This window comes from Schistocerca cancellata, chromosome 2 (genome assembly GCF_023864275.1).
Source record: "Schistocerca cancellata isolate TAMUIC-IGC-003103 chromosome 2, iqSchCanc2.1, whole genome shotgun sequence".
Lineage (NCBI taxonomy): Eukaryota > Metazoa > Arthropoda > Insecta > Orthoptera > Acrididae > Schistocerca > Schistocerca cancellata.
Window position 1 is genome coordinate 474,395,643 of NC_064627.1, and position 27,026 is coordinate 474,422,668.

At 42.4% G+C, this 27,026-nt stretch overlaps 1 protein-coding gene across 1 annotated transcript in view; it reads right to left on the minus strand.

Annotated features, from left to right (window-relative positions):
• Positions 1-1,395: 1,395 nt before the first annotated feature.
• LOC126155352 (hemicentin-2-like) overlaps positions 1,396-27,026 on the minus strand; it is a 238,092-nt gene continuing 212,461 nt past the window's right edge. Inside the window, exon 5 of the mRNA XM_049916222.1 lies at positions 1,396-1,766. Coding sequence (XP_049772179.1) covers positions 1,396-1,766 — 371 coding nt within the window. The remainder of the gene's footprint in view (positions 1,767-27,026) is intronic.

A 27,026-nucleotide genomic window follows, 5' to 3' on the forward strand; every position in this document is an offset into this window, starting at 1 on the left:
GCTTACCAAAAAATGTTTTTGTTGGAATGGAGACACTAAAGTGGGGGAGGGGAGGGGGGAGGTGATGCTGGCAACAGTGGTAGGGTGAAAGTGCTACAGTATATGGGAATTAATCCTGGAGCAAACTGCATCAGAGAACTTGAGCAGATGGGCCAGGTTCGCATTGATAAAGCAGAGTATGCAGCGCAGTTGGCCACTAAGGAGTCCAGAAAGAAGAAAAGAAGAAAAAAAACTTGGAGAAAGATCAAGAGGATGATACACAGGATGGTGCAGGGTGCTTCTGAGTGACTAAAAATTAAAAAAATTAAGCATATATTAAGTGAGTTACAGTCTTTTGAAAATTTACATTTTCTGTTGCATTTTTCGCTAAATGTCGGAAACCACTTCGAGTAGAGTATTCAAATTTTCATGGGTTAATAACAATCATATCCTGAAAGAAGAAAATAATGTTACGTATAATTAAAATTATTTAGGATAACGTGCAAAAAAGTACACAAAATTTTAACCGTGTAGTTAAAAAATTTTATTTCCGAAAGCAGTGGCTGAAATGCAGTTATTGTAGTTCAGCAGACTCAGAACATACAGTTTAATGTCCTGCAAAAGTTACATGCCAATGGCTACAGTGGTTCCTGAAATACAGGGGTGTCAAGTCATTAAATTTAACATTGTGGGGATAGGGCGTTCCAACCTCCCTTAAATGACACCTCGCGTAGGCGGGAAGCTTTGGCGAACATTTTGTCTCTAACAAAAGATGTCCCCCATGACGCGATGTGTCACACCCGGACATATGTCGCTAGCACTTTGAAGCGCCCTGTATAATGGCTTGTGAAAGTGTTGAACATTAATTTTGTTTAATACTATCGGCATCTCGACTCCATATGTAATTATCTACCTGTGAAGTTTGGGTTTTGAATGTCAAGTATGAGAGGGGTATGGGAGATCTGAAACAGTCGGACTAGCTAAAATACTCGAGAGGTGCTGCAACCAGAGTGTTTGTTTAAGGAGGTTTGGGCTCAAGTTTCATTTTCATCTGGCTGTAAGTTTCAAGTACAAATTGTGTGCATCAGACTAAGAAAAGTTGAAGTATCTTAGAAGACTTGTGGCCATGTACAAATCAGTCTTCTGAAATAGTCTTAAGTTGAAGTGAGAGCAGTGAAGATGTCTCCCTGAGCGAGCTGTAGGGGGTTGGTTGGTTGATTTGAGGGAGGGGAACAAACAGGGAGGTCATCAGCCCCGTCGGATTAGGGAGGGATGGGGAAGGATGTCGGCCATGTCCTTTAGATGGAACCTTCACAGTATTTGCCTGAAGTGATTTAGGACAACCGAGGAAAACTCAAATCAGGATGATTGGATGCGGGTATGAACCGTCGTCCTATCGAATGCGAGTCCAGTATGCTAACCACTGCGCCACCCCGCTAGTTCGGGAGGTTGTTGGTCGCAGTGCTGGCCGCTGCACTCACCCCTGACGGACAGGTTGACGGTGAGGTGACTGGCGTCGTGCAGCGCGGGCTCGCAGCGGTAGGCGCCCGCCTCCTGATACAGCACGCGCTCTATGGTGAGGTCCGGCCCCGCGCCCACAGGCTCTGGAGGGCTGCCCAGGCGGCTCCAGCAGGAGGCGCCGCCGCCCGGGCACTGCAGCGTCACCGTACTGCCCAGGGGCACCTCCAGCTGGCGCTCCAGAGAGCCCCGCGACGGCGCCACGCCGCCACCACTGCCCGGGGCCGGCGTCGACCCGCCCAGCGAATCCTCCTCTGCTGGGTCGGACGCTGCAGCAACAAGCAATAGGAGATCATTCACAAAAGTGCTACCTGGTTCGAACACCATGTCCAAATGAAATGAGGAAAACAGTGAAGGGTAACTCCTCTCTGTGGCAGTCACCGAGGCAAGACCACTTCCCCTATCCAAGTGGAACACCGTGACTAAATGGACTGTTGCCAATAGAGATGAGGAACACCATCGTGCGAAAACCCAAGTGGAACAAAATGTTTAAATAGACCTTCTCTCAGCACGACCATCTTGTAAGCTGGCCAGATTCTGCAGCATTACTAAACACGGCATACTGAGTAGGACATGTCTACAAAAATGGCTTCCTACACTGTATAGTAAAACGAGAAATTTAATTACTTTCTTTTCTGTTAAAACTGCTGTACAGCTTCAATTTATTTTAATGCATCACATATCTATAGTAAATTGTTTACACTTGTGAAACAAAATTTTGTTGGGACAATATGTTCGCTGACGTTTCCCAGTGACGCTAGGTGTCGTTTTGTTGAATTCGCATGCCCTGGAACGACGAGATTTCATCGATCCTGCGGAGTCTACTTACCAGTGTGCCGCATTTAATCTGCCTACCTCATTAAATTAACAGAGTGACTTTTAACAAGAAAACCTTACAAATTACAGTCCCTCTAAGAAAAGGAAAGATATTTCACAAACTTGGTCTACCAACTTCAACGAAATGTAAGTGACTGGCTTATAGGCAAGACACATTGCACATGAACGCCACAGAATTCCTACAACTTGACGCCTCTCAGGTGCATTATCAATCATTATAGACGTCTGACGTCACCGGGAAGCGTCGCCAAAAATTTTTATCTTATAAAAAGTGTTTTCCCTTGCATGATCTACCACCTCTAGCTGTTTAACACAAGCACTTTGAACCTTCCCCCCTTGGCCATTCAACAGGTTGTAATAATACTAAGAAAACGTACTTTTTGTGTAAAAATACTTTTGTTGATATTAACAGATTAAAACAAGGGTAAATTAGAATGTCAGTGGAGTTTGTTCCGGGATTCTAATGCGAGTCGTTTACAGATACCGTATTTTGGAACGTTCCCACATCGACACTTGTCTAATACCCATGGTAGCACACGCTAAAGAACAACTCAAGTGCTACACCAGTTACGTCAATTATTTTGACCAATCACTAGGCGATTGACCATCACAGCTTGTGTTGCGAATGAGCGCCGGCAGCGGCAATACACGCTTCTATTCTAGTGTTTAGTGACTGCTGTACACGTGCTAGCATATCAGCAGAGATGTCCGAGCAGGCTGCTTTAATATGTAGTTGGATACCATCGGGTGTAGTTGATATGTCCTTGTATACAGCGTCTTACAGCTTCCTGGACAAGAAAAGGTCTACAGACGTCTAATCCAGAGAATGGGCCGGCCAAGGTACAGGTCCTCTGCGTTCAATCCAACGAGTTGGAAACAATTCGTGAAGACATGCTGTAGTGCTTCGTCCTCTATGGACAGCGATCATCCTGGTACCATAGGTTCCTCCTAGTCTGCAGAGGGACGTCTACTAGCATCCGTGGGAGATGATCAGTTATGAGGCTGCAATACGTGTGTGCGTTCAATATTCCGTCTATGAAAAACGGGCCTATGACTTGATGGTTCACTATCATCACCACCACACACTTACATTCCATGGACCATGGACGCTGACGTTCCGCCTGACAAAGTCAACGAGGATTGTCAATAAGCCAGTAGTGCATGTTTCAGTCGTTTACCTGGCCATGATTGGTAGATGTGGCTACATCATTAAGCAAGATACATGAAACATCTCGAGTGTCCTGTCGTAATGTCCATATACAGAAGTTAACGCATATCTCATAATCGTTTGCATACAGCTCTTGATGGAGAGAGATGTGCTAGGGACGGAACCTATGTCGATGGAGAATGCATAGGACACTTGCCTAACTCATGCCACTACCTTGTGCGATTGTGAGATAGCTCAAGTGTGAATGAAGTGCAACAGCAGCAATAACGTTAATTTCCCCGTCTTCTGTCGTCACTTTTTCTTCTGTCACGTTGTCTATGTGTTACACTTCCATTTTCATATAACTTGTTGAAGAGGTTGATAAATAATTGCCGAGGTGGTTGATGTCTTTTGGGATATCTCGCAGCATACACCGTATCAGAACGAAATGCATGCCTGTTACAATCTCCATACACCATGAGTATGTCGGCTTTTTCTGCATTGGTAACTCCTATCGTCCAATCGCGACCTACTGCTTGGTCTGTCACACACTAACTGACTAGCAAATCGCAATGCACTCAAGGAACACACAATCGCACTGTGAGGGAACATAACGTCGCACGTAGCAACTACGCATGTTGAATAGCGCAAACAAAGGTCGATGTAGAAACGTTTCAAAATATATGTCGTAAACGACTCGCATTTGAATCCTGCAAGAGATACCACTGACATTTCTAAATATTATTACAGTCTGTTTATTGGTTAACAATACGAACCTCTGACGACCAATCCATTCTGTGAAAGCCGCACATCAATAGCACTTTCCATTTCCGCAATATATGAATGTTCCTGGAGGGTTCGGTGTTCGGAAGTCTCCGTTGGAAACTTCTGGGACTTGTAGAGGGGAGTGAGTACACAACATTTGAACAGGAAGCCATGCCTGTAAACGTACCGTTCTACGAGGATTTTAGTTCATGTGTAACGTGTCCACGTCTGCTGAGAGAAAGAGAAAAGTCCCAGAATTGGTTCTCCTGATATGCAATAGGGCAGGCAGGGAGACATTAACAACAAGGTCACCTGATGTCCCGTAACTCTTGCCTTGCTACGAGATTCCTGCAAAGACAGAGGATGATCTGCTTACACGAGTTCTAGCCGCTGCACTAGAAATTGGAATGGCACCAGCTGGGACGGAGAGTGTGTACAACAATATGCTTCGTAGGTACAATGTCTGCAACAAAGTTGGTAGTCGCCACATCTTGCCGTTGTTGTAATGCATCAGTACTTTTCTGTACGTACAACATGTTAGGTTTTTATGTTCTGGAAAAATGTAAACACGTAATGTTAAAGTGTTAATAGAAACAAACGTGCTTAAATGATAAATGGATCTTCCGTTAAGTTTACTTTAGAATTGTTACGTAATAATTGTACTGCGTCACACCTAATTCTGTTCCTCAACCAAAAGCGTACGAGTTAAAAATCTGAACTGAAGCTGCGGTGGAATGGAAACGGTACGTTTTCGGATATAGGTCCTATTCAAAATATTAGTTACTCACTCTGCTCTATAAGTCCTAGAATTTTGTATCTGCAATTTCCGAACACCCTGTCCATGTATAGTGTCCCACCGAACTCTGCCACATCAAATATTTCCTAAACGAAACAAAATGTGAAAAATGCAATTGACCAGGGATGCACCCGTGTCAGGGCTCACACAATAAGAAAGGATGCACCATCCATAAATGTAAACAAACATCACTTTCAACACAAAATTACTGTTTCTGACGGGCGCATCAATGTTTTTTTAAACAAATGAAAACTAGAAATACAATTAGTGCCGGCAGATTTGTTTTCACTGTTCAAAATCTCATACCTTCTGAAATACGCAGGCTTCGAAGGACAGCAACGGTTCCACAGTTTCTGCCATAATGCTAGGAGCAAGGGATGCCAACCGGAGGCTTCAGGAAGAGTGCAGGCAACCCTCATTACGGCAGAAACCGTGGCACCGTTTCCATTATTTTAAAGTCTACGTAGATGGTATAGCGCCAGAGCGGTGATACCAAGTTGGACGACGCTAATTGTACGTCTAGTTTTCATTTCGGTAGAAAAAAACATACATTTGCCATTAAACAAAAGTGACTGTGTTGAAACTGGTCTGTTTATTTGTAGGGATCGCGCATTCCTGCTAGTTGTGTGAGGCCCTGAAATAGGTGCGTCCATGACCTACTGCGTTTATCTCATTTTGTTTCAATTCAGAAATATATGAAGTGCCGAAGTTATTTGTGACACCCTAAATATACATAGTGTTCAAAATGCAAGGACAAAAGTAACGCTCGCGTCATGTGTCAGTGCCAAGTATCATGGCTCGATGAAACTAGGACCATCCATAGAAAGAAATACTACAGTATAGGTCAGAAGTTAACTGAAACGATTACACTTCAGACGAACAGAAATGACACCTTTATTCAGACAACACTAATTATACTTAAAACGGCGATTAATGATGGTCTCCTGCACGGTACAAAGAGCGAGACGTCATTCTTAATAAGGTGTGTGGCCAACACGAACGGCAGCTCAAGCTTTGTAATGTGCTCCAATGCTGGTCTTAAGATTACTGTCACAGTCAGCTCTGTACCGTGTAATATTCTTCAGCAGATTCTCACCAGCTACTGATAAGAAATGCCAAATTCTGCCTCTATCTGTATATTCCTACTATTTGTCGTCGTTTCTACATCTACATCTACATCCATACTCCGCAAGCCACCTGACGGTGTGTGGCGGAGGGTACCTTGAGTACCTCTATCGGTTCTCCCTTCTATTCCAGTCTCTTATTGTTCTTGGAAAGAAGGATTGTCGGTATGCCTCTGTGTGGGCTCTAATCTCTCTGCTTTTATCCTCATGGTCTTTTCGCGAGATATACTTAGGAGGGAGCAATATACTGCTTGACTCTTCGGTGAAGGAATGTTCTCGAAACTTTGACAAAAGCCCGTACCTAGCTACTGAGCGTCTCTCCTACAGAGTCTTCCTTCCACTGGAGTTTATCTATCATCTCCGTAACGCTTTCGCGATTACTAAATGATCCTGTAACGAAGCGCGCTGCTCTCCGTTGGATCTACTCTATATCTTCTATCATCCCTATCTGGTACGGATCCCACACTGCTGAGCAGTACTCAAGCAGTGGGCGAACAAGCGTACTGTAACCTACTTCCTTTGTTTTCGGATTGCATTTCCTTAGGATTCTTCCAATGAATCTCAGTCTGGCATCTGCTTTACCGACGATCAACATTATAAGATCATTCCATTTTAAATCACTCCTAATACGTACTCCCAGATAATTTATGGTATTAACTGCTTCCAGTTGCTGACCTGCTATTTTGTAGCTAAATGATAAAGGATCTATCTTTCTGTGTATTCGCAGCACATTACACTTGTCTACACTGAGATTCAATTGCCATTCCCTGCACCATGCGTCAATTCGCTGCAGATCCTCCTGCATTTCAGTACAATTCTCCATTGTTACAACCTCTCGATACACCATAGCATCATCTGCAAAAAGCCTCAGTGAACTTCCGATGTCATCCACAAGGTCTTTTATGTATATTGTGAATAGCAACGGTCCTATGACACTCCCCTGCGGCACACCTGCAATCACTCTTACTTCGGATGACTTCTCTCCATTGAGAATGACATGCTGCGTCCTGTTATCTAGGAACTCCTCAATCCAATCACACAATTGGTCTGATAGTCCACTTTGTTCATTAAACGACTGTGGGGAACTGTATCGAACGCCTTGCGGAAGTCAAGAAACACGGCATCTACCTGTGAACCCGTGTCTATGGCCCTCTGAGTCTCGTGGACGAATAGCGCGAGCTGGGTTTCACATGACCGTCTTTTTCTAAACCAATGCTGATTCCTACAGAGTAGATTTCTAGTCTCCAGAAAAGTCATTATACTCGAACACAATACGTGTTCCAAAACTCTACAACTGATCAACGTTAGAGATATAGGTCTATAGTTCTGCACATCTGTTCGACGTCCCTTCTTGAAAACGGGGATGACCTGTGCCCTTTTCCAATCCTTTGGAACGCTACGCTCTTCTAGAGACCTACGGTACACCGCTGCAAGAAGTCGATGTTGGAGAACAGTCGTGTTCTTAATACGGTGTGTGATAACTACATGTTCCGTAACATGCTCCCAGGTCCCTTGCTGCATACAAAGCTAGTAAGCAGGTTCTGTGGTAGGGCATTCCATCCTTCCTCCAGCAAGGATGACAATTTCTGCATGGTCGTTGATCTATGTGAACGTGCTGCAATACGTCTTCCCAACGCAACTCGCTCTTGCTCCACGGGACTTAAGTCACGGATACTAGCAGTCCATTCCATTCGCCGAGTACCCTCTCATTCCTGGAGACCTCCACCTGCACTCTTCGATGCGGTCGCGCATTGTCATCCGTAAAAATGAAGTCAGGGCAGAATGCAACCCTGGAAAGCCACACATGGGTAAGGAGTACAGTCTCTCAATGATGTTGACCAGTGAGTGTACCGCATTCGCCCAGAAACATTGTCGAAATTGATCGAAACTCTTTAAATGAAAGTGGTGTTTCTTTCAGTTACCTTATGTGCATACTGCAGTAGTTGTTTCTATATATGGTCCAAGATTCATCAAGCTGTTACTTGGCAGTGATACATTATGCATAAGTAATTTTTGTCCTCAAGTTATGCCAAAACCCAAAACATTATGACCACTTCCGTAACAGCGCCTTGGTACGCCTTTGGAACGTAATGCACCAGTCTTTCTGCGAGGCACGGATTTGATACACTCTCGGCACCCGACATAATGCCGATGGAAGTATGTGGACAGGCGGGTCATGCAGTTCTCTTAAATTAGTGGGTTGTGGACGTGGTGAAGGCAGCCGATAGCGACCCAAATGTGTTCCACCGGGTTTGGATCAGGAAGTTTTATTGGCCATGACATCAACGTGATATGAATCAACAGTGGCATGATTCTGGCTTCGGGGAGTCTTCCTACTGGAATATGCCATTGCCGTCAGGAATGACATCTGGCATGAAAGAATGCGGCAGCCAGCACTAATGTTCAAGCAGTCAACAGCTGTCATGAATCCTTCGATTCCGTGGACTCACTTGTGCATCTTCCCCACAGCATAGTAATGTCCCCATCAGCGTGGTAGATTTATAATGCAGTACGATAACAACATCGACGTGGTGTAATAACAATCGTATTCGTCCGACCAGTGACGCGTTTCCACTGGTCCACAGTAAGGTTTTAATTAACTCTTTGATCCACCGTAAAAACGCGTAGGTGTTCTCTGCTAAAGAGTCCCCAGGTTCAGCACTGTATGCCAGACTTATCTAAACATCTGCGCTTGCATTTGCCATGAACATTGTCGCGACACTTCCGTATCGTGCTGTCCAGGCGGGCGTTTTGGTTGCTGGTCTTACGCTCCTAAACGTGTGTTTGACGTGGGTGAAATCCCGCATGACTGACTGGCCTGACCGCAACACGTTCATGTTCCCATAATTATTTGTTAGCACCTGAAGATGAAGCATTATGCTTCGAAACCCTTCCTGGAATAAATTAACGAATGACTGGCAACTGAGGTAGACTTATTCCGTGAATAGGTTCCTCGGTTGTCGGTGTTTCCTTGATCAAATATTATCAATTTAAAAGTTAAAGATTAATGAACGAAAAATGACTTTTCTGAACTTTACGCTAAAACCAAATATGTTGACAATTCGAATTAGCCTTTCAAGCACATTAGTATTGTAGTCAGGACGCCTGACGAATACACCTATGTGATTATTTCATGCTGTTAAAATTTACAAAACTGTTACATAAAATTTTCACCAACGTCAATTTTACAATTTTTAAGTACTCGTCTAAGCTGGTAACTTAATAACGTCAGTCAGTGTAGGCCAAAGAAGGTCGAACGTGGGAAATAATTCATGCATTCGCAAATATTTGTACAGTGGTGGATAGGCTAAGTTGCCATGAAAAACAAACTAAAAAGAGTGACTGATTGGAGCTGAATGTGGGAGTCCGGATGGCCTTTTTCTTGAATAACTCGAAAACTCTCCGGAAAAGATTTACACCTCTGCAAACTTGAACTACATTAAATTTCCTACAAAAATCTCCAGTTGATTTTTTCCTGTAGGACTGTTTGTGCTTAGCGAGCGAGAAAACATGAAGGTTAGCTAAAACGTCGTGAAATGAATAAATCTACGGCAGTAGGGGTACCTGAATGACCCTCCATAAGGAGTGCCTGACCGGGATATGAATGCGAGTGCGGTGCTAACCACTGCGTCAACTGAATCATTTGCAGTTGGTGGATTCACATTCACTGGATCACGGAGCTTCCTTGTCGTCATCCACCTGATATGATGTGGCCCGCCACGAATTTCTCTCTTCTGCTGATGTCTTCATGTCAGATTAACACTTGTGCTCAACGTCCACAATTACTTGCTGGATGTCTCCCAATCTCTTTCTTCCACATAGTTTTCATCCTCTAAAGTTTCCTCAAGTACCATGGAAATAGGAAGTTATTCCTTGTTGCGTTAAGTTCCATCATTCTGACCCTTCTTCTTATTAAGGTTTTATACACGTTCCTCTCCGCACCAATTCGATGGAGAATTTCCTCATGTCTTATCTTTTAGGTTCACATAATTTTCTACATCCATGTAAGGTGCATCTCAAACGCTTCAATTTCCTTCTACTCCGATTTTATCCACAGTCCATGTTTCACCGCCTTACTATATTGAACTGAACACGTAAATTCCCAGAAATTTTTTCCTCAAATTAAGAACGATGTTTGATAATATATTCTTAATTTGGCCGGGTATGGGGAGATATATCCTCTGACAAGGGAACTGTCCATTCTGACATGTCGAAATGTGCCCTGAAGCTTTTCATGCAACAAGAATACACCAAAAGAAACAACATCAAAATTGTAGCTGCAAAGACACACTACAAGTACTTAAAAAAAAATTTCGAAATTCGTAAATCGTCAGGGAGCTGGAGAAACGTGTACCCTTGTCGTAGATCTAGCAGACAGCACGTGCACAACACGATGGACATATATCCTTGGCTAACAGGAGATCGGTAAATAGATAACGTGGCACAATATGATCATAATTTGTAAAGTGAATTTCAGTTTCTGTGGATAGATATTCATACACAGTTGTTCATAATTACTATTCGCTTTAATTTACAACTCATTAAAATCCATTATAATTAGCAGTTGCCTTCAGGTATCGTTAAGTGTTAACAATGGAGATAAAACTTAATTACTTTGTGCGTGTTTCGTTCACATATGCTTGCTAGCAACACATGTGTTTGTGGAGGCTCCGGAGTTTCATAGTAATACCGTATCCAATTAAACATAGAATAAGAAGAACGTGGTATGCTACTGAAATAATCTACTTCTCTTGAAGACCTGTGTTATTCTTTATTTAATTTCTTGGACATTCATTAGAATAATTCTCACATTTCGTTAGAAAGTGTGTAAAAATTAGAGAAAAAGGAAATAACTCGCTCGATTCCGAGAATCATGATTCGAATGATGATTTCTAATTAAAGAAAATAGAGTACCTTCTAAACTCTAAGAAAACGTGTACATTAATAGATTTCAGTGAAAAAGAAAAGGCTACAAATTATTTGGTTCACTGGAGGAGGGTTCATGGTGTGGGTTCCTGTAGTCATGTCCTAGTTCATGAACCACGGGCTACGTATGAGTGGCCAAGTAAGTGGTCCCGACAGTCGGGATACCAGTTACTTTGGAATAAGGCTGGGCATCTCGGACATATTCTGTGTCGTGGTCACCTTTGTGCTCATACGGCAAAGACTACCAAATCCACCGGTTAGTCTCTCAGCCGTTAGGGGTAAAACCCAATGGGACTCGGGGCAAGTAAGGCTAGCAGCCTGCTTCCCTGGTACTTTAAATATGATGCTGGCAACAATCAGAACAAAATGCCTCGGACCTTTGGAAGTGACGGAGTCCCACCTCTAACTGACAAATCAGGGAATCCTGAGATACGACTTGGCAAACAAACGGTAATAAGATGGGGAGCTATTAATATCAATGGGGGCTACTCTGAAGGTGGAGCTGGCAGAGGCTGCAAGTAAGATGGGGCTGGACGTTTTAGCTGTTAGTGACATTCGGGTAAGGGGTGAGAAAGAAGAGGAAGTGGGAGAATACAAGGTCTACCTGTCAGGAGTCAAAGCAGGAATAGCACAATGGGGTGTAGGGCTTTACATTAGGAAAGAAATGGAACCCAACGTAGTTGCAATAAGGTATGTAAACGAACGACTGATGTGGATAGATTTGACAGTGCCTAGCAAGAAAATTAGGACTGTGTCAGTATATTCGCATTGTGAAGGGACAGATCAAGATAAGATGGATAGTTTTTATGAGGCACTCAGTGATGTAGTTGTTAGAGTAAAGGACAAGGGCAGTGTTCTGCCCATGGGTGATTTTAACGCCAGGATTGGAAATCGAACAGAAGGGTATGACAAGGTGGTGGGTAAATTTGGAGAGGATATGGAGGCCAACAGGAACGGGAAACAACTCTTGGAATTTCTGTGCCACTATGGGCATTCACAGGTATACTTGGGAAGGCAGGGGAACCAGATCTGTCATTGACTATATAATAACAGATCAGGAATTCAGGAAGGCTGTGAGGGACACACGTGTATTCAAGGGATTCTTTTATGACACTGATCACTATTTAATCTGCAGTGAAAATGGGATTGTGAGGCCGAAAGTGCAGGAGGTCAGGTCCATATGTAGGAGGATAAGAGTGGAGAAACTTCAGGATAAGGATATCAGGCACAAGTACATAACAGCGATCTCAGAAAGGTACCAGTTAGTTGAATGTAGTCAATTACAGTCATTGGAAAAGGAATGGACAAGGTACAGGGACACAGTACTAGAAGTGGCTAAAGAATGTCTTGGAACAGTAGTGTGTAAAAGTAGGATGAAGCAAACAGCTTGGTGGAATGATACAGTCAAGGCAGCCTGTAAAAGCAAAAGGAAGGCGTATCAAAAATGGCTACATACCAGAACCCAGGTAGGCAGAGAAAGTTATGTTGAAGAAAGAAACAAAGCCAAACAGATAATTGCCGCATCGAAGAAGAAATCGTGGGAAGTCTTTGGAAACAGGTTGGAGACTATGGGTCAAGCTGCGGGAAAACCATTCTGGAGTGTAATTAGCAGTCTTCGAAAGGGAGGTAAGAAAGAAATGACAAGTATTTTGGACAGGTCAGGAAAACTGCTGGTGAATCCTGTGGATGCCTTGTGCAGATGGAGGGAATATTTTGAAGAGTTGCTCAATGTAGGTGAAAATGCGATCAGTAATGTTTCAGATTTCGAGGTAGAATGGGATAGGAATGATGATGGAAATAGGATCACATTTGAGGAAGTGGAAGAAATGGTCAATAGATTGCAGTGCAATAAAGCAGCTGGGGTGGATGAAATTAAGTCGTAACTTATCAAATACAGTGGAATGTCAGGTCTTAAATGGCTACACAGGATAATTGAAATGGCCTGGGAGTTGGGACAGGTTCCATCAGACTGGACAAAAACAGTAATCACACCAATCTTTAAACATGGAAACAGAAAAGATTGTAACAACTACAGAGGTATCTCTTTAATCAGCGTTGTGGGTAAAATCTTCGCAGGTATTGTTGAAAGGAAAGTGCGAGTATTAGTTGAGGACCAATTGGATGAAAATCAGTGTGGGTTTAGGCCTCTTAGAGTTTGTCAGGACATGATCTTTAGCTTACGGCAAATAATGGAGAAGTGTTATGAGTGGAACAGGGAATTGTATCTATGCTTTATAGATCTAGAAAAGGCATATGACCGGGTTCCTAGGAGGAAGTTATTGTCTGTTCTACAAGATTATGGAATAGGAGGCAAAGTTTTGCAAGCAATTAAAGGTCTTTACATGGATAGTCAGGCAGCAGCTAGAGTTGACGGTAAATTGAGTTCATGGTTCAGAGTAGTTTCAGGGGTAAGACAAGGCTGCAACCTGTCTCCACTGTTGTTCATATTATTTATGGATCATATGTTGAAAACAATAGACTGGCTGGGTGAGATTAAGATATGTGAACACAAAATAAGCAGTCTTGCATATGCGGATGACTTAGTTGTGATGGCAGATTCGATTGAAAGTAATGTTTCAGAGCTAGATCAGAAATGTAAGGACTATGGTATGAAGATTAGCATCTCCAAAACGAAAGTGATGTCACTGGGCAAGAAATATAAACGGATTGACTGCCAAATAGGATCGTTCAAATGGCTCTGAGCACTATGGGACTCAACTGCTGAGGTCATTAGTCCCCTAGAACTTATAACTAGTTAAACCTAACTAACCTAAGGACATCACAAACATCCATGCCCGAGGCAGGATTCGAACCTGCGACCGTAGCGGTCTTGCGGTTCCAGACTGCAGCGCCTTTAACCACACGGCCACGTCGGCCGGCTGCCAAATAGGAGGAAGAAAGTTAGAACAGGATGGCAACATAGTGAAAGAACTGGAAGCGAGGTGTAGCAATGCTAATGCAGTGAGCGCTCAGCTACGATCTACTCTCTTCTGCAAGAAGGAAGTCAGTACCAAGACTAAGTTATCTGTGCACCGTTCAATCTTTCGACCAACTTTGTTGTATGGGAGTGAAAGCTGGGTGGATTCAGGTTACCTTATCAACAAGGTTGAGGTTTCGGATATGAAAGTAGCTAGGATGATTGCAGGTACTAGTAGATGGGAACAATGGCAGGAGGGTGTCCACAATGAGGAACTCAAAGAAAAACTGGGAATGAACTCTATAGATGTAGCAGTCAGGGCGAACAGGCTTAGATGGTGGGGACATGTTACACGCATGGGAGAAGCAAGGTTACCCAAGAGACTCATGGATTCAGCAGTAGAGGGTAGGAGGAGTCGGGGCAGACCAAGGAGAAGGTACCTGGATTCGGTTAAGAATGATTTTGAAGTAATAAGTTTAACATCAGAAGAGGCACCAATGTTAGCACTGAATAGGGGATCATGGAGGAACTGTATAAGGGGGCCTATGCTCCAGACTGGACGCTGAAAGGCATAATCAGTCTTAAATGATGATGATGATGATGATGACTGGAGGAGGGAGAAACCGCTTAAAGTTAAGCAGTGTGAAAAGCCAGTTTCGTTTAGTCAAATCTGAACATGAATTGTGTAAATGGAAGAATGCTGTACATGAAGTGTAACATATGCGCCAAAATGAAACTCGAAAAGGTGTGAAAAAGAAAGTATTTCGAAGATTTAGAACTGCCCGTGAAAGTCAACGCACCGTTACCAAGGGAGAGCCACTTGACTGGGCGCTCTGATTTGAAGTTGACAGAAACATTACTGATTTCCAGGCTTCTTTGACCTGGTTTAAACAGTTTCTGGAAACTGTACAGAAAAAGAAGTCACAAACTTACGAAGTTCGCCTCAAATAAACGTGTAGAATAGATGTGATTACAGAGAAATTCGTAGTTGACGTCAAGACAAAGATTCTTTGTATCTCCTTAAATGTTGAGAATAAAGTCAATCGGTCAAACTTCAGTTTATCATTTGGAGCGAAAAAAAGACAGTTTGCGCGGTCGATGAATGCTGTGATACATTCGTATAAAACAATGCCAATGGGTAAGTATCAGTGGGTTACTATGTCCGCAGCTTTCAATCGCTCTTCATGAACATCACGGGTAATTAGGACCAAAAATTTAAGAAAAGGACTGTTTACTTGGATGAATCTTGTAATCGACGTAGTAAAATCGGTAAATGGGAGAATATCATTTTCAATCTTTTTCTTATCATCTGGAGAAAATAATTCGTTGCTGTTGTTGGATTCTTGGGTTAGACATCACGACACATCTTTAAGAGGACGACGAGAAGGGAATTAATATTATTCGAAATCCACCCGGAACTAATATTGTGATTCAGCATCTCGATAAAATAAGTCATTTTTCATAAAATTGTCTGACAATATAATTTCCGTTAGCTTATTTCAGGTTTATCAGCGGAACAGTATTGTTAAGTGTCAGTAATTTCTACATTCTCAGTTTGCACCACCACAGTTTAAGAGGTCAAGTTTGCATGGTACACAGCACAATTTGGAGAACAGTGGCAATGACCATTTCTTATTCCATTCTAGTTCTGTCTAAATAAAACTAATAATTACTGTGAAGTGCTGGGGGACATTAATTTTTGTATTATCAGATGTGCCTGGTGTAAAAAAAAAATGTTTGTTTTCGTCAACCAATACATATTTTGAATTTTTTTGACGACTGCGGGGAATAAACAAGGAAGTGTTTCATCGTTAGCAAAATAAACATTTTCCAAAAATATTAAGGACTCTGCTACAGGAATTGTTAAGATATTTAACGTCAATAAATTAAAATCCCGGTTAACAATCTTAATTTTCTTTCTTCTGCCAGTCACTTGTGTAACAACTACACGCGCATCAGTTTAGATGTTGATATTGCCTTAGAGTTATTAGTGGTTTGAAGTATTTTTAGTACGGTTTAAGCCCCTAAAATCTGCATGTGTTCACTTTGGACCTCGGGCTAAGTGGCGCTAAGTACTCCTGTGACGAGTTCGTCTGCATATTCGCCAAATGGTGCCCTGGGCCGGAAGGCCTGTACAAACCGCTGTTATAAGCGGTTCTTTGTGCAATAAAAACGAGTAACTTCAACAATTCGTTTGGAGAATACTTACAACGGCCATTAGCAGCTAAAATTTTGACAGTAGATTTATTTCGTTGTATTGCCCGTGTGAAAAATTTCAAGGTAGGTTTGGACATGTAAGAATGGATCTTTCCATTGTTGGTCTGTGCAATTCTGTTGTAATATCTCTTTGTTTTGGCTGTCATGTGGAGCATTGCTTCCAAGGTAGCCGAATTCCATCGCCTTGTCCTTTTCGTGGTTCCCAATTTTGATATTAATCGTCAATCCCGTTCCTGCTACTTCCCTTTACTTTCTTCATTCTGCATTTTATACTCAATCGATAGTGCGTGCTCGTAAGACCTATTATTCCATTCAGCAAGTACAGTTTAGAAATTATGAGTCATACATTCAATGTATTAGCTGTTAATCGTCAGTCTTAAATGCCTGAAATGAAGGTTACTGCGAAGGGACTACGAGTACAGTTTGCCAAATCATTCTTCGGCATGATTTCGTGTTCGGCGTTAGGGAAGTTAATATCCGTGAAAAGTTTAGCATCCGAATACAGCAGTCAGCAGGACATTGATGACATGAAATACATTTGCACTTGCGAATATAGACAATCATGAGTCGTATAATTGAATAATAAAAATGAAAATTTGTGCTGAATCGTACCTCGAACCCTGATTTCCTGCTTACTGCAAGCCGTCGGCTTCCCATTAGGCTGTCGGAGCACACTTCATGGCACCACCCAAGCATCCATATGTCATCAACTACGTGTCTACAACCTGTACTCGTACATTGTAGTGGGACGCAAAATTGAAGCGTCACCCATCCACCAGTGTCAGCCCAGTTTGCAGGTGACTATAAGTTTAATTTAGTTTGTTTATATATTTTTCTTATTATTTTTAATAGATGTGAATTATCTAAAAGTTTTGTATTTTTTTTATGTGTTTCATGTACGGAGAGGGCGGCGCAACGAACGGAGACAGCATCTTCGTTGCCGCGACCAGAGAGGAAATTGCTGGCCGCTATACGTCGCGGGTCGACAGCCGAGGAGCAACAGAAGATCCTGGAACCGAGTTGTTGCGTCGTGCTTCTAAAAATTAAAAATGAATTTGTATACTCTTTTTGTACAACAATGACGTCATATAGAGCTTAATCTTGTTGAAAAGTCAGTCACTAATTCTCAACGCTCAAGTTCACATCTGTATGTGTATGAAGCTAATAAAATAGTGTATGCTACTAAAGTTGAAACACGTGTCTTGAAGATTTATTTATGAAGAATTATGTGAACGGATTAATAATATATTTGACAAGATTAGTGATTCTTACGGCGTTCACCGAAACTTTGAATCTCAAAAGTTTATTTAATGTGTGATTCTGATATCGATTAGATCAAGATAACGTGTGTCAATATAATTTCTGAGGAGAAAACAAACGAAATTTAAAATCGAAAAGTTTACGCAAACCAATTGTCCCGAGTGATGAAATTCTTTGCATACGACCGTGGCGACCTTAGAAACAGGACTTGTGTGCAACTAAGGCATACAGGTACGAAACAAAGCATCAAGAGTCCTTCGGAAGTCAACGCGAGTTTTCGTGGAGCCTTCACCAGCCAGCGGCGACTTCGTGGGTGTGGGCGTCTGACGGAGTGCAGCCAAGCAGTACGGTCACGCAGTTATTCCACGAGAAGGCGCATCTGTTGGGCAGCAGCTGAACGCTGCAAACCCCGACAACCTTTTTTCTCCCTAAACTAATAGGCCCAGTACGTCAGCTGCGGGGTGTTCCTCCGGCTGGTATTAGAGGTGTTGCTGAGGGCTTCGCCTGTCTACGGCGGTGCCGGGCGTGGTTGCAGCCAGTGACGTCTCCGGTGTTCGACTCAGCGTCCTGCCGGTTGCGGAAGCGGGGTCGCAGCATATCAGCGGCTGCATCGACGGCGATTATATCTGCAGCCCCAATAATGTCGGGAAGTGAAATGTCAGACGAAGAGCAGTCTATGTCCGATAGGAGCATGAGATCCCTTTTTAGGGCGATCGCTAAATTAAAACAGTCTAACGAAGAATCTACTGCTAGATTAAAAGAGGAACTAAAACAGGAATTAAAACAGTCTAACGAAGAATCTATGGCTAAATTAAAACAGTCTAACGAAGAATCTATGGCTAGATTAAAACAGTCTAACGAAGAATCTATGGCTAGATTAAAACAGTCTAACGAGGAATCTACTGCTAGATTGAAAGAGGAACTAAAACAGGAGTTAAAACAGTCTAACGAGGAATCTACTGCTAGACTTAAAGGGGAGCTAACTAAATCTACGGACAGGTTACAGGAATATCTTAATGAAACCAGTCGAGAATTAAGTGATAAAATAGAGTCGTCTAAAGTTTAAATGCAGGAAAAACTAGTAGGACTTAGTAATAAGATTGCTGATAATTGTAAAAGGTTAGAAGAACATATCCAGGAATCACGAGAGGAAAAAGCTCGTATGCGAAACGATATTACTGACTTAACCGAGAGACTAGATAATGTCAATATCTTAGTTGTAAATGAAATACAGAAAAATAACGATATGTTACGAGATGAATTTTCTATGCAAACGGAAACTGTTCGTAGAGAATTATTGGAATCTATTAAAGAGGTCTCTACCAAACCTGTAGAGATTTCTTCAATAGATAATGTAGAATTAGAGACATTAACTCATCAAGTAGAAAAGGACCATACCGAAATCGAAAACATGAAATTTTTAATTACTGAAATATGCAGTAACCTTGAGACTGCCAAAGATAATAACATTGACGAAGGTACAGAGCGTTCACATCGTGAACACAGTGAAGAATCGATATTAGCTAATCGCGTTTCCAATACAGAAATGCGAATACAGGAAATTACTAAACGGTTATCGGAATTAGATAATAACGAAAACATTTCAGATAGCAGAGGTAATAACATAATCAGAGACAACAATCGCATCGAATTTGCTAGCTCGGACGACAACAATATGAATAAAGAAATCACGGCAAGCAAATCCGATGCAACTCCGTCTCCGCAATCTAAACAAAATCTGACTATTTCTCTCGCAGAATGTCTGGATGATATAACGACAAATTCAAATGTAGCAAGTCGATTTCCTGTATTCAAACCAGGAGGCGAACTTCACCCTATAATCTTTATAAAAGCTTTTGAAACATCATTATCTCCCAAATGGAGTAATGAAAAACGCATTCAATTTGTAATAGGACATTTAGAAGCAGAAGCTGCGGAGTGGGCAGTACTGCATAGAAATGAATTTAGGGACTGGGATGATTTTGTTAAGCAGTTTAAACAACATTATTGGTCAAGAGGAAAACAACAACACTTAACTTTAGAGTTGTTAGACCGTCCTCCATATTCTAAACGGTGGAGAGGTTATAGGAATTATTTCGAATGGCATTTAAACCGTGCTAAATTAATTGGAGACCCAATGATTGAAAGTCATCTAATACGAGTCCTAATTAGTGGATTACCGTATTATGTAAAGGAAAGAAAAATATTACTCTACGAATTATAGGTGAGCCTTTACTAGCTGCTCTACCTTGGCCACCAGCAAATGAGATCCAACAATGCATCCCAGACGAAAAGGTTTGTGAACAGATTGTTAAGAATGCCGAACGGGGAATTAAAAGTTATAATCAACATGCTATAGAACCCTCATTTCAGGTAGGAGATCTTGTGCTAGTACGATCGCATCCTAAAAGTTCGAAGATCAGTAAGGAATGTAGAAAATTCTTCTTTATCTTTGAAGGTCCATATGTTGTACATAAGACTGTACATCCCAAAGCGTTACTTCTTATGGAACCTTCATCAGGTGTAATTAAAGGATTATATAGTGTTGATCAAATGAAACCCTTCATTCCTAAATAAGTTAATATTTAGTATGTGTTACACACGGAAGAGCGTTCATAGTTTATTCATGTGAAGTTTTCGTGATAGTTACGTGTTATTTTAAAGAAATAACAGAAAGCTTAAACAAGTGTTCTACAATAATCTACTGGTACTTCAAAAAGAGGAAGATAACCAAAAGGGGGATTTATATGGAAGAGATTTTGCTCTTAGGTCAAAAGGAATTTTGCATATTTTAAATTGACTCGGTTAGTAGGAACCAAAGGGGATGGTTAATAGTTTTAGGGACCATGGGCGTCCAGAGCTATATGGCTCACGAGAACATAGCAGAGTGCCTTTAATAGAGGTTTGTAATAGTGTTAATATAGAACACACCAAACGGGGCTCTCTCGCATGTTTCTCCTAAATAAATTGCCATTACCCAACAAGGTGGCCGAAGGCAAAGAAAGCCGTGCCGAGATTCTAAAGAAAGTTTTGCTTGATTTCTTCTTGACCTCAGGCATAAATAAGGTATTAGGGAAAAGAATGAAGTAAAGTAAGTAGTACTATTAGTTATTGTGAGAAACTAATTAGTAATGTACAGTTTAGGAAAGAGTAACTCTAGTAAATGAATAAAACTGAGACTAATTTACCACAATTTGAACGCTCTGTCCTAATGTAACAACGTTAAAGAACGTACTAAATTAGTATTTACTAGCAACTATTAAATGAAGAGGAGTAATCTCCATATATTCGGTTATGAATTACCACAATGGCACAATTAAGAGTAAATGACAAATAGTCACAACAATATCGTATTAAAAGGATTAAATCTATCTGAGAACAAGGACTCTAGATTACGTAAAGTGTGAGGAAAATGTATTAACAGTTAAATATGGTATATAGAAAAGGTCTTATTTTCGGTTAAAACCTGACAAACTGAGCTTGTGGGTAGGGTATGTAGTGGGACGCAAAATTGAAGCGTCACCCATCCACCAGTGTCAGCCCAGTTTGCAGGTGACTATAAGTTTAATTTAGTTTGTTTATATATTTTTCTTATTATTTGTAATAGATGTGAATTATCTAAAAGTTTTGTATTTTTTTTATGTGTTTCATGTACGGAGAGGGCGGCGCAACAAACGGAGACAGCATCTTCGTTGCCGCGACCAGAGAGGAAATTGCTGGCCGCTATACGTCGCGGGTCGACAGCCGAGGAGCAACAGAAGATCCTGGAACCGAGTTGTTGCGTCGTGCTTCTAAAAATTAAAAATGAATTTGTATACTCTTTTTGTACAACAATGACGTCATATAGAGCTTAATCTTGTTGAAAAGTCAGTCACTAATTCTCAACGCTCAAGTTCACACCTGTATGTGTATGAAGCTAATAAAATAGTGTATGCTACTAAAGTTGAAACACGTGTCTTGAAGATTTATTTATGAAGAATTATGTGAACGGATTAATAATATATTTGACAAGATTAGTGATTCTTACGGCGTTCACCGAAACTTTGAATCTCAAAAGTTTATTTAATGTGTGATTCTGATATCGATTAGATCAAGATAACGTGTGTCAATATAATTTCTGAGGAGAAAACAAACGAAATTTAAAATCGAAAAGTTTACGCAAACCAATTGGCCCGAGTGATGTAATTCTTTGCATACGACTCGACTGATGTTTTACAGTTTCGTTCAAGAACCATTCTGTGACAATTTAAAAAGAATATAAATCATTTTGAAGTGGGTTGTAACTGACGTAGGTGACGAAGTCTGCACATGGTCATATGATAAACGAAAGTCATTTATAAACAAACCTATACGTCGTTACACTACAACATCCATTGTGTATATTCCATTACGGGGGAGACATTTTTATTGAAAGTCACTTGCCGGCTGGTGTGGCCGAGCGGTTCTAGGCGCTTCAGTCTGGAACCGCGCGACCGCTACGGTCGCAGGTTAGAATCCTGCCGCGGGCATGGATGTGCGTGATGTCCTTACGTTAGTTAGGTTTACGTAGTTCTAAGTTCTAGGGGACTGATGGCCTCAGATTTTAAGTCCCTTATTGCTCAGAGCCATTTGAACCATTTTGAAAGTCACTTGCCCGGTGTCATCGGATAAGTACGTTATTGCATTGTTTGTGTATGTAGTGTTCCCTTCGGATATGCATGAATGTCCGAGGGAACACTGCATCGTACTTCTGAACAACCCAGGCACGGCAATACCGGACACATTGAAGACATTAAGCTCGCTCACGTTTTACGCCAAACGAAATTGCCCACCGTGGCTCGTACGAGAATGTTTCGCGAATGTCTTCGGGGTAACACAGCGGAAAAGATAGGAGGATGACACGAATCACATGCTTGACAAGGCGTGAGAAGCACGTCCGGTGTACCTCACGGCTGCCTACTTGCCGATAAAAGCGGAAGAAAAAAGGGAAGAGGAATACGATATTCGGTGTAATACTGTTTTACGGCTAGCAATTCGACGCTGACCCGGGACTCGTAGGAAGGCCTTCAGGGTTGCATTGGGGGAAGACGTGCCGCGCGGACGGGAGTTTTGGGATCCGTGGCGACGTTTTTCCAGAGAGGGACCGTGTGGGCGCGCCGTTTCTCGACGGGGTGTCTGCATAAACGGGCAGACAGCTTTATCGCCGGTGCTAGGGGACCTGGACGGGGGAGCGGAACACGGGGCGGCCGACTGAGCTACGGCGGGGGGTGAGTGCGTGGGGGAGGGGCGGGGGTGCTGCTTTATGTGTGCGGGACCGGGCCGCTCTCCGCTCTCGGCGTTGCGAGCCCCGAGCTCCGGCCACCGGCGTTACCAGCCAGCCCAAATGGCCATTCCGCGTAAAGCCCGCCACCCGGCACGCACTGCTTCCGCCTACTAATTAGCGGACAGCGAACGCTCTGAATGCAGGATAATATCTAGTCTCCCTCCCTCACCTCACTTTCGCTATCTCTCTCTCTCTCCCTCTCTCCACCCTCACACTCTGTCTCTCTACCATCTCTCTCTTGGCCCGCTCCGTCCAATACGGCTTTTGTCCTTCGCTGATAGGAAAGACGTCACAGCCACCCCAGGGTATAAATCAATGACGAAATCCTCTTTTTATAAACTTTTCAGATACAGCAGACTTCCAGTTATGAATGTGTGGATTGTCTGTGCACAGGACGATTATTTTAGAGAAAATAGAAGGGGAAGCGCCAAGTATTCTGTTGAGAGTAGAACAAATATTTTTGTGTAGGACACAAATTCCTGGTTGCGAAGAGCAGTGACTTTAGCAGCTAAATTATGTGAATCCATAGATATTATAAAAATTCGAGTGTGTGTGTGTGTGTGTGTGTGTGTGTGTGTGTGTGTGTGTGAGGGGGCGGGGGGTTATATAAACGTGTGCGCCCGATTGTGTTTTCCACATCTCCTCCTAAACCAGTTGACCGATTTGAACCAAACGTGGTACACATTTCCCCTACTCGCAGGTAACAATCTCTGTTGGGATAAGAATCACCTATCTATTATAGTTTAGGGGAAATGACATCAATGATGTCATAAAAACTTAGATGCGAAAAAAAATTCCTCATCGTGCATGAAGTTTTAATACAGTTATTCTTTACTACTAATATACTCTTATGGTTGAGTCATCTTACGGAAATCCCCGACACCTGGCATCGCTATAGAGATCTTTCAACTGTGAAACGTAAACGGCTACATGCAAAAAAAGTCGTCGTCTATAAGGCTATGAAGAGACGTTACTATGGAGACGTTTACAACATCCTGCTTTACACAAGCTTCTCGGTGAAGCGCCGGTAAAAATCAGAATGCTTATGTATTAACACGATGGTTGCGTAGCTTTTAATGCCTGGCGTACACTTTGTGTTCTGAACCGAAGGTATCCTGCCAGATGGATTGGTCGTGGACGGATAGCGTAGTGGCCTGCCCAGTCTCCTGACTTAACTCCTCAGAATGCTTTGCTTCGGAAATGTACAAAAGACGTTGTCTACCGCGATCTTCCAACAGTTCCAGAACACATGCAGGCAACACCTAACCAGGTAACGCACCAGCAGCTATAAATTTTTTTGAGCCGTCGCTTGGACCAGGACCACTATATCACTGTATATGGCCATTAATTTGCACAACCTTGAATGTACTGCCCGTTTTCGTGCCCACAAATGGATTACAGTGATACTAAACGATGTTAGTGATCAGTGTTTCTGTTTCTTTTTAAGTTAAATGTTGTGTTTACGTGAGTAGGGGATAATTTGGAGAGGAAGTGGATTGCTGAATGAAAAATGTATTATGCTATTTAAAGAACAGTTACTGCTGTTCATACCATGACGAAAAAGAATTGCAACACCAATAACGAATTGTGTTATTTATCTTTGACACTGAATGTGGCGAGTCGATGTTAGTCAAGAACAACTTTAAGGTGACAAAGATTCCATTAATAGTGCCTCACTAAGTTTGAGCGATGACGTATAACAGGGCTACGAGAAGCTGTATCTTCCTTCTGCATTATTGCAGAAAGACTTGGCAGGAATGTAGCCACTGCATATGATTGCTGGCAGCGGAGGTTACGAGAATGTACGGTCGAAAGAAGACCTGGCTCCAAACGGCCACGTGGCACTACCGAGAGGGATGACCGTCTTGTCCGTCATATTGCTGTGGCTCTTCGTACTGCATCTGCAGCAGCAATTTGACTAGGACTTGGTACCGAAATGGCATAAAGAACTGTTACAAATCTGTTACTTGAAGGACAGCTCGGAGCTTGACGTCATGTTGCGTGCAAGCCGGCCACTGTGGCCGAGCGATACGGGCGCTTCAGTCCGGAACCGCTCTCCTGCTACGGTTGCAGGTTCGGATCCTGCCTCGGGCACGGATGTGTGTGATGTCCTTGTGTTGGTTAGGTTTAAGTAGTTCTAAGTCTAGGGGACTGATAACTTCAAATGTTAAGTCCCATAGTGCTTAGAGCCATTTGAACACGTTGCGTGCGTTCCACTGACCCCGAAACACCCATATTTGCGACTTCAGTGGTTTCAAACGAGAGCTCTTTGGAGGGCAGGGTGGACGTCTGTTGTGTTTTCTGATAAAAGCTGGTTCTGCCTCGGTACTAGTGATGGCGGTTTTTTAGTTACAAGGGGGACAGGTAGGGGTCTGCAACGAAACTGTCTGCGTGCTAGACATACTCTATGTAGTGCTGGAGTTATGCTCTAGGGTGTCATTTCGTATGACAGCAGGAGCTCTCTCGTGGTTATCCTACGCATCCTGACTGCAAATAGTGTGCCAGTCTGGTGATTCGGCCTGTTGTGCTGCTGTTCATGACATGCATTCCAGCGGATGTTTTCCAGCAGGATAATTATCGTCCACATACCGCTGTTGTAACCTGACAGTTTCTACTAAGTGTCTACATGTCGCCTTCACCTGCTCGAACTCCAGGTCCATCTGCAGCCGAGCACTTATGGGATATCATCGGACGACAACTCAGGCGTCATCCACAAACAGCATTAACCGTCCCTGCATTGACCGACCGAGTGTGCAATAGGCACGGAACTCCATTTGGCGCCTGTATAACAAAATGCAGGCACCGTTTCTTAATGTACCAGCATCCACTTTTGCAATGGCTTACCTCGCGCTTCCATTAACATGTGCTCCTGTAATGTTAACCACTTAAATATGTTATCCAGACAAATGTACTGCCGAAATTTCATTACTCTACATAAATTACTTCCAGGTGTTGAGACTTTTTTTCGTCAGTGTGTTTCCATAGGGAAGAAAAATGCAGAAAGGCAATCATGACGATTAATATCACACTGGTAGCTGAACAACTCTAATGTACAACATAATGCCTTGTATGGAACCTCTACTCTTTCATCAGCCAACAGTAGCTTATTTTTGCAGATTTACGTCAAATAATTCTTCCACGTGATTATAACGACTGATATTACTGTATTCTTGTTGGCACTGATGTGATTTTGCTATAAAGAAAACATCTGTTTGATGTTCCACGTTGCCTTTGTGTTTTGAACTACCTGACAGTGTGGACATGTAAACAGATTGTCGAAGAAAATTACCACATCGTCAGGCAGTTCATGAAACAAAGACAACGTGGAACATCTACCAGATGGATAAATTGGTCAAGAGGTTCATTTTATAGCGAAAACACATCAGTACCAGTAAGAATACATCAAAATAAGTGGTTGTAAGTATGTGGAAGAACTATTTGATGTACATCTTGAATAATAAGGTACTATTTTCTGATGGAAGAGTAAAAGTTCCGTAGGAGGCATTATGTTGTTCGTTAGTTGATATGTAAATGGAAAGACGAATTGAAACGTGATTGTCAACATTCATGACTCGGGATAACCAAAACCAACTTTGCAAAGCGAGCTCTCTCCAAACAACTTTTGATTCGTTAAATGACAGCCTGCAATACCATACAGTCTTGGATCTGCTGCTGAGCCGAGTCTTAATTTTACTTGTATCTAGTTTCGTTTACTCTGTCTGATTCTGAATGATACATTTTTTTAAGTACACGAACGTGTTAGCGCAGATTTGTCTTCCTTTTCTCACGCAAACCCAATCATTGAGGTCTGTTGAAGAGATCGAGATCTTCATCTCTTTCCATAACAGCATTCGAACATTCTTTCTCCTTTTCTAATTATTCATTTCAACTTTTAAAGCAACATATTTACTGGAGATTAGTGAAAACTCAGGCAACGTGTTCACGTCCATAGCCCAGATGTCAGAGCGTTTGGTTCTCATGTGGATGGACCGGGCTTGAATTTCCGATGCTGCCAAGGGATTTGCTAAGGTAGAAGGAGTGGATCTGTCTGCACTCAGCCTCGAGATGCCAGTTGACGAGCTACTCGAATACTCCAGGAGAGCGGTGTGCTGGCCCCAAGCCCTGCATGATGCCACATTAGAGAGAATGAGGCAGCGCCAGCGAAAATGTAGTAAACGATAATTTTTTTTCCTTTCATCATTTCAACGTTCCGTAAGAGTTTGAATTTAACGTAAGGC